The following is a 12099-nucleotide window of genomic DNA, read 5'->3' on the forward strand; positions in this document are numbered from 1 at the left end:
CTACACAAACAGTACAGCTACCATCTAGCCCCACTACACAAACAGTACAGCTACCATCTAGCCCCACTACACAAACAGTACAGCTATCATCTAGCCCCACTACACAAACAGTACAGCTACCATCTAGCCCCACTACACAAACATTACACCTACCATCTAGCCCCACTACACAAACAGTACAGCTACCTTCTAGCCCCAATACACAAACAGTACAGCTACCATCTAGCCCCACTACACAAACAGTACACTACACAAACAGTAAACTACACAAACAGTACAGCTACCATCGAGCCCCACTACACAAACAGTACAGCTACCTTCTAGCCCCACTACACAAACAGTAAAGCTACCATCTAGCCCCACTACACAAACAGTACACCACACAAACAGTAAACTACACAAACAGTACAGCTACCATCGAGCCCCACTACACAAACAGTACAGCTACCATCTAGCCCCACTACACAAACAGTACAGCTACCATCGTGCCCCACTACACAAATAGTAAATTACAAACAGTACACTATACAAACAGTACAGCTACCATCTAGCCCCACTACACAAACAGTACAGCTACCATCTAGCCCACTACAAAAACAGTACAGCTACCATCTTGCCACACTATACAAACAGTACAGCTACCATCTAGCCCACTACAAAAACAGTACAGCTACCATCTAGCCCCACTACACAAACAGTACAGCTACCATCTTGCCACACTATACAAACAGTACAGCTACCATCTAGCCCCACTACACAAACAGTACAGCTACCATCTAGCCCACTACAAAAACAGTACAGCTACCATCTAGCCCCACTACACAAACAGTACACCTACCATCTAGCCCCACTACACAAACAGTACACCTACCATCTAGCCCCACTACACAAACAGTACAGCTACCATCTAGCCCCACTACACAAACAGTACAGCTACCATCTAGCCCCACTACACACACTACAGCTACCATCTAGCCCCACTACACACACTACAGCTACCATCTAGCCCCACTACACAAACAGTACAGCTACCATCTAGCCCCACTACACACACTACAGCTACCATCTAGACCCACTACACAAACAGTACAGCTACCATCTAGCCCCACTACACAAACAGTACACCTACCATCTAGACCCACTACACAAACAGTACAGCTACCATCTAGCCCCACTACACAAACAGTACAGCTACCATCTAGACCCACTACACAAACAGTACACCTACCATCTAGCCCCACTACACAAACAGTACACCTACCATCTAGCCCCACTACACAAACAGTACAGCTACCATCTAGCCCCACTACACAAACAGTACAGCTACCATCTAGCCCCACTACACAAACAGTACAGCTACCATCTAGCCCCACTACAAACTGAACAGCTACCATCTAGACCCACTACACAAACAGTACAGCTACCATCTAGCCCCACTACACAAACAGTACAGCTACCATCTAGCCCCACTACAAAAACAGTACAGCTACCATCTAGCCCCACTACACAAACAGTACAGCTACCATCTAGCCCCACTACACAAACAGTACAGCTACCATCTAGCCCCACTACACAAACAGTACAGCTACCATCTAGCCACACTACACACAGTACAGCTACCATCTAGCCCCACTACACAAACAGCACAGCTACCATCTAGCCCCACTACACAAACAGTACAGCTACCATCTAGCCCCACTACACAAACAGTACAGCTACCATCTAGCCACACTACACAAACAGTACAGCTACCATCTAGCCACACTACACAAACAGTACAGCTACCATCTAGCCACACTACACAAACAGTACAGCTACCATCTAGCCACACTACACAAACAGTACAGCTGCCATCTAGCCACACTACACAAACAGTACAGCTACCATCTAGCCCCACTACAAACAGTACAGCTACCATCGTGCCCCACTACACAAACAGTACAGCTACCATCTAGCCCCACTAAACAAACAGTACAGCTACCATCTAGCCTCACTACACAAACAGTACAGCTACCATCTAGCCCGACTACAAACAGTAAAGCTACCATCTAGCCCAACTACACAAACAGTAAATTACAAACAGTACAGCTACCATCTAGCCCCACTACACAAACAGTACAGCTACCATCTAGCCCCACTACACAAACAGTACAGCTATCATCTAGCCCCACTACACAAACAGTACAGCTACCATCTAGCCCCACTACACAAACAGTACAGCTACCATCTAGCCCCACTACACAAACAGTACAGCTACCATCTAGCCTCACTACACAAACAGTACAGCTACCATCTAGCCCCACTACACAAACAGTACAGCTACCATCTAGACCAACTACACAAACAGTACAGCTACCATCTAGCCCCACTACAAAAACAGTACACCTACCATCTAGCCCCACTACACAAACAGTACAGCTACCATCTAGCCCCACTACACAAACAGTACAGCTACCATCTAGACCCACTACACAAACAGTACAGCTACCATCTAGCCCCACTACACAAACAGTACAGCTACCATCTAGCCCCACTACACAAACAGTACAGCTACCATCTAGCCCCACTACACAAACAGTACAGCTACCATCTAGCCACACTACACAAACAGTACAGCTACCATCTAGCCCCACTACACAAACAGTACAGCTACCATCTAGATCCACTACACAAACAGTACAGCTACCATCTAGCCCCACTACACAAACAGTACAACTACCATCTAGCCTCACTACACAAACAGTACAGCTACCATCTAGCCCCACTACACAAACAGTACACCTACCATCTAGACCCACTACACAAACAGTACACCTACCATCTAGCCCCACTACACAAACAGTACAGCTACCATCTAGCCACACTACACAAACAGTACAGCTACCATCTAGACCCACTACACAAACAGTACAGCTACCATCTAGCCCCACTACACAAACAGTACACCTACCATCTAGCCCCACTACACAAACAGTACAGCTACCATCTAGCCACACTACACAAACAGTACAGCTACCATCTAGCCCCACTACACAAACAGTACAGCTACCATCTAGCCCCACTACACAAACAGTACAGCTACCATCTAGCCTCACTACACAAACAGTACAGCTACCATCTAGCCCCACTACACAAACAGTACAGCTACCATCTAGCCCCACTACACAAACAGTACAGCTACCATCTAGCCCCACTACACAAACAGTACAGCTACCATCTAGCCCCACTACACAAACAGTACAGCTACCATCTAGCCCCACTACACAAACAGTACAGCTACCATCTAGCCCCACTATACAAACAGTACAGCAACCATCTAGACCCACTACACAAATAGTACATTACAAACAGTACAGCTACCATCTAGCCCCACAACACAAACAGTACAGCTACCATCTAGCCCCACTACACAAACAGTACAGCTACCATCTAGCCCCACTACACAAACAGTACAGCTACCATCTAGCCTCACTACACAAACAGTACAGCTACCATCTAGCCCCACAAAAACAGTACACTACACAAACAGTACATCTACCATCTAGCCACACTACACAAACAGTACAGCTACCATCTAGCCCCACTATACAAACAGTACAGCTACCATCTAGCCACACTACACAAACAGTACAGCTACCATCAAGCCTCACTACACAAACAGTACAGCTACCATCTAGCCCCACTAAAACAGTACAGCTACCATCTAGCCCCACTACACAAATAGTACAGCTACCATCTAGCCCCACTACACAAACAGTACAGCTACCATCTAGCCTCACTACACAAACAGTACAGCTACCATCTAGCCCCACTACACAAACAGTACATCTACCATCTAGCCCCACTACACAAACAGTACATCTACCATCTAGCCCCACTACACAAACAGTACATCTACCATCTAGCCCCACTACACAAACAGTACACTACACAAACAGTACAGCTACCATCTAGCCCCACTACACAAACAGTACAGCTACCATCTAGCCCCACTACACAAACAGTACATCTACCATCTAGCCCCACTACACAAACAGTACATCTACCATCTAGCCTCACTACACAAACAGTACAGCTACCATCTAGCCCCACTACACAAACAGTACATCTACCATCTAGCCCCACTACACAAACAGTACATCTACCATCTAGCCCCACTACACAAACAGTACAGCTACCATCTAGCCCCACTACACAAACAGTACATCTACCATCTAGCCCCACTACACAAACAGTACACTACACAAACAGTACAGGTACCATCTAGCCACACTACACAAACAGTACAGCTACCATCTAGCCCCACTACAAAAACAGTACAGCTACCATCTAGCCCCACTACACAAACAGTACAGCTACCATCTAGACCCACTACACAAACAGTACACTACACAAACAGTACAGCTACCATCTAGCTACACTACACAAACAGTACAGCTACCATCTAGCCCCACTAAACAAACAGTAAATTACAAACAGTACAGCTACCATCTAGCCCCACTACACAAACAGTACAGCTACCATCTAGCCCCACTACACAAACAGTACAGCTACCATCTAGACCCACTACACAAACAGTACAGCAACCATCTAGACCCACTACACAAACAGTACAGCAACCATCTAGCCCCACTACACAAACAGTACAGCTACCTTCTAGCCCCAATACACAAACAGTACACCTACCATCTAGCCCCACTACACAAACAGTACAGCTACCATCTAGCCCCACTGCACAAACAGTACACTACACAAACAGTAAACTACACAAACAGTACAGCTACCATCGAGCCCCACTACACAAACAGTACAGCTACCTTCTAGCCCCACTACACAAACAGTACAGCTACCATCTAGCCCCACTACACAAACAGTACACCACACAAACAGTAAACTACACAAACAGTGCAGCTACCATCGAGCCCCACTACACAAACAGTACAGCTACCATCTAGCCCCACTACACAAACAGTACAGCTACCATCTTGCCCCACTACACAAATAGTAAATTACAAACAGTACACTACACAAACAGTACAGCTACCATCTAGCCCCACTACACAAACAGTACAGCTACCATCTAGCCCCACTACACAAACAGTACAGCTACCATCTAGCCCCACTACAAACAGTACAGCTACCATCTAGCTACACTACACAAACAGTACAGCTACCATCTAGCCCCACTAAACAAACAGTAAATTACAAACAGTACAGCTACCATCTAGACCCACTACACAAACAGTACAGCTACCATCTAGCCCCACTACACAAACAGTACAGCTACCATCTAGCCCCACTACACAAACAGTACAGCTACCATCTAGCCCCACTACACAAACAGTACAGCTACCATCTAGCCCCACTACACAAACAGTACAGCTATCATCTAGCCCCACTACACAAACAGTACAGCTACCATCTAGCCCCACTACACAAACATTACACCTACCATCTAGCCCCACTACACAAACAGTACAGCTACCTTCTAGCCCCAATACACAAACAGTACACCTACCATCTAGCCCCACTACACAAACAGTACAGCTACCATCTAGCCCCACTACACAAACAGTACACTACACAAACAGTAAACTACACAAACAGTACAGCTACCATCGAGCCCCACTACACAAACAGTACAGCTACCTTCTAGCCCCACTACACAAACAGTAAAGCTACCATCTAGCCCCACTACACAAACAGTACACCACACAAACAGTAAACTACACAAACAGTACAGCTACCATCTAGACCCACTACACAAACAGTACAGCTACCATCTAGCCCCACTACACAAACAGTACAGCTACCATCTAGCCCCACTACACAAACAGTACAGCTACCATCTAGCCCCACTACACAAACAGTACAGCTACCATCTAGCCCCACTACACAAACAGTACACTACACAAAGAGTACATTTCTCCTTCTCCAGGCAGTGTAAACAAACTGAGCAATCTCAAACACTCTGCCTGAAACTAAATTCAAGTCCCTGCTTGTCCCGTAACCAGACTACTTCAGGGTTAGCACCAAACATTTTCACAGAAAATAACATGTCTCAGATCGTCATACAAAGGGCTATAAAACACTAAATGGATTTCGTTTTTCATTTCCCAACACATTAGGCAAATGATCTCCTCTTCAGGCACTGTGTTAAATCTCCCCTTCTCTAAGCCAGAGGGAGAGGGTCGGATGGGAGTTGAGCACACACTGACCTTTGGCTTTTTGTTAGGTTCAGGAGGACTTATGGTTCAGGGATATAGTTCTCTTTGATGACAGTATGTTCTAAGTTTTTAGGTTTAAACCATATATCAGCTGCCCATTTTTCCTTGTGGATCAGAAAAAGCTTGTCCTTGATTTGGTTAACACCACATGGTAATTTGTTCCTGAATATATACTGCAAATCAGTTTCACAAAAATAGGTAATTATCTAGGTCCCAGTCAAACCCTTTTTTTGTGATTCTGTGTTCTGGCATATTCATCAGTCTGATCCATAGACGTACCATGTCACCTTTTTAACTAACTTTGCAACCCATATCTCCACAGATGGCCAGGTTTCGAGTCAGCTTACGCACACCAAGAAAGCAGCGGATTGCTCTGTTTTGAACATTGTTACAATTAGTATGTACTTTGGATCCCCATACCCCAGCAGCATAGTCATCACTGGACACAAACAGGATTGATACAGTTGAGAATAAGCACAGTAACCAAGGTCCTTTTCATTTCGTCTAAATCATTAACATATAGAGTAAATAAAGTGGGTGAGAGTACGTCTCCCTGCTATACACAGTAAGGGGTTGGGAACCAGGTCATTAACCTGAACACAGGCAACTGGAGCCAGATAAAGAGGTTTGATAACATCAGAGAATCTTCCATCAATTCCCATTTTAATTAGTGGTTAAATCCATATGAATTCAAGCACTTTTTGACAGCTTCCCTTTTGATTTAAACACAACTTTCCATACATGTTTGCTCATGGAAGAAGTAGTCAGAAAGTGACTTTTTGGACCTGAATGCAAAACATTCAGGAGATAAGATGTGCTCAAAGTTGACCCATTTTGCAAACCCCACCATACCATGAGACATCCATGTCTTCATCACTGGAAAAGATAAACGGCTGAGTTTGATATAAATCACAAGCTCACAACAAATAGGGTTGTCAAACTAAATTGAAAAAACATATTAGTTTTTATATATGTAAAAACTCGTAAACTCCGATTTTTTTCCATATTCGCATATGTTGTAGCTTCTACCCTACTTTACATCATCTGAGGTTTTTGTGTTGTGTCCCCGGTTGAGACACAACATGCTCCTGAATAAAGGGTGTTGTCAAAAAGTGATTGAATTGAAATGGATTTACCCCGGTCTAAAAGCAATTAGGTCTCTATTTACCTAATCGAAAGCCTACATAAAATCAATAAAATAGGCAGAAGTTGGTTATCTCTCTTGAATTCTAGCCCGGACCACCGTAGAGACAGTATAGATCTGGTCTATACATGCTCTGGCTCTCCTAAAGCCATTCTGTTCATCAGCAAGCTGACCAGACAGTTCTAAATAGTGAGAAGAGAGCCTGTTATTTAGGATGCAGGACTACAATTTACATACAGTGCTAATGAGAATAATCCCTCTATAGTTCAATGGGATTTTAGGCTCGGTTTTTGGGATTTCAGAGATTCCAAACTTGTTAGTTCATAGTGCCAACCTGTCTGGTCTGAGTGATTAGAGGGTGTTCTTAACACTGACCTGTGTGCCACCTTTGCCACGCTTGATTTTGCCCGGCTGCAGTACGGTCAGGTTCTCCTTCCTGCTTGGCTGGACAGGTGGTGTAGCCTGACCCACTTCTGTTATCTCCCCACTGTTCCACCTCTCCTGGACCTCTAGCGTCATGGCTACCTACAGGGATTGGATCAAAGTCAGTGAGCCAGTGAGATATGCAGGGTTGAACTAATCATCAACGTTACACTATAGTCAAATACAAGCATTTCGCTGCACCTGCGATAACATCTGCAAATCTGTGTATGCCACCAAAAACTATTTTTGTATGTTTTGCCATGGAAAGTCCAGGGAGTCTCTGCCTGTTTCAGACATGTTTTTCCTTCATTTGGTGCCTAATGAACACAACCCAACACTTCATTCCCTCCCAGTTGTTAAACTGTTGTTAAACCACTTCATGTGGTGGTTAGTGTGAATGGGGCTTGCCTTCTCTTTGGGGTCCGGTGTGCAGAGGATCTTTGTAGCCCAGAAGCACAGTGTGTCCTCAGAGGGTGATGGCTCAACATCATCTACTGACAACTTGCCTGAGACAAAGGGAGATCTCTTATTAATGTACTTAACATCATTCAAAGCTTTGCCAGACCAAAATATCTTAGCTACTAGCCTGTGTTCTTGCCTGCTCATCATCAAGCCAACAAGTTTGGCATGAAAATTCCATAAGGAGATGGCAAGAGTGCAGAAACAGACTGCCACCCAGGCTACAGTACTTTCCTTTATGTAGTTGTCAAAAAAAACTTTGATTGGTGTACATTGTTCATTAGGTATACTATCGCCTTACCATTAGATGTGTCTGTCTCTGGGATGGGACTTAGACACAGCTCATTCTGTGTGTTGATATAAATCATGTCTTGGACAACTCTGACCTCATACACCTGGTTCTGTAGACAGAAAAACAAACTTTCATTTTAGTCTCATGGTATTATTGATTAATAAGCTGTTATTCAATGACCAAATTCTAATAACACATTCAGTACATTGCCTAGTGAATGTCTTCACACCTCTTGCAAAGCTGTCACATGTAGATGCCTTATGTAAATATAAAAAGGGATTCAATTAGATTGTTTTATCCGCTTGTGATCTACACAGCCGACTACACATTCTCAAAGTGAAAGAAGAATTCAAGACGTCTTGATTGTCTCAGGGTTGTGAGTACTTTCTCTAAGCAACTCCAAATGCCTGTCTCTCGCCCCCAAGCACACACAAATGCCACATTGACTTCTGTATGAAGCCGATGGTGGTAATACATATCAACCTTCCCTTTATCACACTGTTTCAAGAAACCTATATTTAGAATACTACCAATACATAGACTCTGTTGGAGACCATCTCTCTCTACCTGTAGTCCCATGGAAGAGGCACCTGACTCCAGGCAGAAGTCAAAGTGATGCCAGGGACAGACCAGAACCCTCTTCCCATCTCCCAGGTCCTCAATGTCACCGAGGTCAAGAGGGCCTCCTGCGCCAAGACGGTGGTTGTAATGATGAAAGACATCATAGTATGGTGAACATGATCATTTCTTTCTTATAGCATACTCTCATCCTTCTGGTTTATCCTATAGCCACGTTGGCACATAGTTGTTTATGAATTAATCCTCATAACAGCAAGCTACCATAGCATAGTGCTGAGTGATTAATTGCATGCCATCAATTAGCCTAACTTATACCTTCATGGGGACAGGATGAATCCATAGCCCAGAATCTGTCATCTTCTGTGTGAACCAGGACAATGTGTTCACCATCCTCAGAGTACAGCCTTGGGGAAACGTAGAGAAGTCATGCACCAAGTTAGACCATCTTTTCAGAATAGGCAAGGGCAGCTAATGTGTATAAATCATATACATTGGGGGGATCAACCGTTAGCTAGCTAGCTGCTGCTATTCTAGCTAATTGGACTGCTTACTTTGTGCATGGGGAGTCAAAATCACACTTCTTTCCTACACATTGCCAGTTTCCGTCTTTGACAGTTTCTCTTAATGCAGCGACTAAATCTTCCTCGAAGTGATCCATTTAAAATATACGATGCAGAAAATAGTAGTAAGAGTAATGTTGTGCATTCCTAGCTTGCTACTGCTCCCGTCCCTGCCGATGTGGCACATTTGTTTTCTTCTGAACTAAACATCAAATTGTTTCAACCGGATGTTGGTACTCCACGAATTCTGCCCGACATAAAACCACTAAGGTAGAACAAGAACCTAAAACATAAGCGAGACAAACCTTTGACAGGCTATGCAAAAAGATAACACTTGAGACAAAGAATGAATGCATAGAAATGTATTTGTTGATTAGACGAGATTTAGAATTACAATTAACAGTCATTTTCTCATTTTGATATGGTGGATTACATTAAATATATATATATATATTTTAACGAAATTACAATGAGAACAATTAACCTCAAGGCCAGCAGATGACGATGCAGCCAGCTATACACTTGTATTCCCCATGGTCAGGTTTGTACATAAAACATTCTCCATTCACGCTGCAAGGGTGTCAATTTCCTTTTTTCCTCGAAAAAAACAGGGAAAGTATGTGTACTTTATGAAACACAATTTTAATCCACCATGCTAGGGTGGCTAATGCGTGTTCACTCATGTTGGAAACTCTGAAATGTTCCACTTGCTAACCTAGGCGGAAGAATCGGATCCTGAGTTTCCCACTTCGGTTGGTACCAGAATTAACCAATAGGAAGCTTTACGCAAATAACTTTAGTTCATTTTAAGTCACAGGTCCTGAGTTTGACATGACATGAACGCAGCATAATACCTAGGAACGTTAGTCCCAGATGTGCATATCGCCTTTAGCCATTTAGGCTGCAGCAGTCTGTTGTTTACCACTGGCTGAAAAAGGGGATGCAGTGTCAGGAAGTAGCATTAGCCACTCTAGCATGTTGGTGGAAAATGGTGTTTCATAAAGAATATTATATTATAATATATATATATATATATATATTGTAACAACCCTGGGTTTTTGTGGCACAGTCGATAGCGCGCCGGACCTCGGGCTTAGAAGGTCGAGGGTTCGAGACCTGCCCCTTGCTGTTTCATTACAATATTTAAAAAATCTAACTTTCTCAACATTAAATCAAATTAAGGAGGAAATCGACGCCTTTTCAGCCTGAATGGAGAATGTTTCATGTACGAACCGGCCACAGGTTTATAGCCAGCTGCAAACAATGCCTTTGGACATTAAAGAAGAAAAAACTTTTTTTTTAACATGAAACAACTCAATATCGCCATCTGCCGGCCATTGGGCTAGAAAACAATATGATTGATATGATCTACTGTACGACATTGTATCTCAAAATTGCCAGGAGGAACATACAGACTGCAGGCATTCAAGTCAGTGAATGTTTGAAACTGAACTGAATTGTAAGTACTACAGTACCAGTAGAACGTTTGGACACACCTACTCATTCAAGGGGTTTTCTATGGAATCATGTAGTAACCAAAAAGTTGTTAAACAAATCAAAATATATTTTAGATTTTTCAAAGTAGCCACCCTTTGCTTTATGACTGCTTTGCACAATTTTGGCATTCTCTCAACCAGCTTTTTTTCTTCTTCTTTTAAAACTTTATTTAATTAGGCAAGTCAGTTAAGAAAAAAAATCTTATTTACAATGACGGCCTGCCAAAAGGAAAAAGGCCTCCTGCGGGGATGGGATTAAAAATATTATTAAATAATATAAAAATATAGGACAAAACACACATCACGACAAGAGAGACAACACAACGCTACATGAAGCGAGACCAAAGACGACAATATAGCATGGCAGCAACACATAAAAACACAGCATGGTAGCAACACAACATAACAGCTTAATTTCATTTCAATTAACAGGTGTGCCTTGTTAAAAGTTTGTGTAATTTCTTTCCTTCTTAATGCGTTTGAGCCAATCAGTTGTGTTGTGGCAAGGTAGGGTTGGTATACAGAAAATAGTCCTGTTTGGTAAAAGACCAAGTCCATATTATGGCAAGAACAGCTCAAATAAGCAAAGTGAAACGACATCACATCATTACTTTAAAACATGAAGGTCAATCAATCCGGAAAATCTCAAGAACTTTTACATTTTCTTTAAGTGGAGTCTCAAAAACCATCAAGCGCTATGATGAAACTGGCTCTCATGAGGACCCCACAGGAAAGGAAGACCCAGAGTTACCTCTGCTGCAGAGGATCAGTTCATTAGAGTTAGCCCCAGAAATTGCAGCCCAAATAAATGCTTCACAGAGTTCAAGTAACAGACACATCTCAACATCAAATGTTCAGAGGGGACTGTGTGAATCAGGCCTTCATGGTCAAATTGCTGCAAAGAAACCACTAATGAAGG

General features: G+C 43.2%; 1 protein-coding gene across 2 annotated transcripts; it reads right to left on the reverse strand.

Moving 5' to 3' along the window:
* Window positions 1-7707: 7707 nt before the first annotated feature.
* Window positions 7708-10563, reverse strand: LOC129853440 (uncharacterized). 2 transcript variants are annotated; one of them, XM_055919489.1, is made up of 6 exons: window positions 10169-10563; window positions 9440-9528; window positions 9113-9231; window positions 8555-8654; window positions 8203-8300; window positions 7708-7896 (listed from the first exon to the last, which is right to left on the reverse strand). In XM_055919489.1, exons 2-6 carry the CDS (start codon window positions 9462-9464, stop codon window positions 7723-7725), a joined length of 516 nt encoding a protein of 171 aa, XP_055775464.1. In that variant the 5' UTR covers window positions 9465-9528; window positions 10169-10563; the 3' UTR covers window positions 7708-7722. The 2 variants fall into 2 exon arrangements, with proteins under 2 accessions (XP_055775464.1, XP_055775463.1); XM_055919488.1 differs by lacking the exon at window positions 10169-10563 and adding an exon at window positions 9676-10025.
* Between the last annotated feature and the right edge of the window lie 1536 nt (window positions 10564-12099).

Source organism: Salvelinus fontinalis, chromosome 4, assembly GCF_029448725.1.
Source record: "Salvelinus fontinalis isolate EN_2023a chromosome 4, ASM2944872v1, whole genome shotgun sequence".
In the NCBI taxonomy this organism is placed as follows: domain Eukaryota; kingdom Metazoa; phylum Chordata; class Actinopteri; order Salmoniformes; family Salmonidae; genus Salvelinus; species Salvelinus fontinalis.

Coding starts and splice junctions, on each gene's coding strand:
- LOC129853440 (XM_055919488.1), bottom strand. CDS start 9,782: ATGGATCACTTCGAGGAAGATTTAGTCGCTGCATTAAGAGAAACTGTC. Junction 8,301..8,554: donor AGAGACAGACACATCTAATG/GTAAGGCGATAG, acceptor CCTTTGTCTCAG/GCAAGTTGTCAGTAGATGAT. Junction 7,897..8,202: donor CACCGGACCCCAAAGAGAAG/GCAAGCCCCATT, acceptor CAATCCCTGTAG/GTAGCCATGACGCTAGAGGT.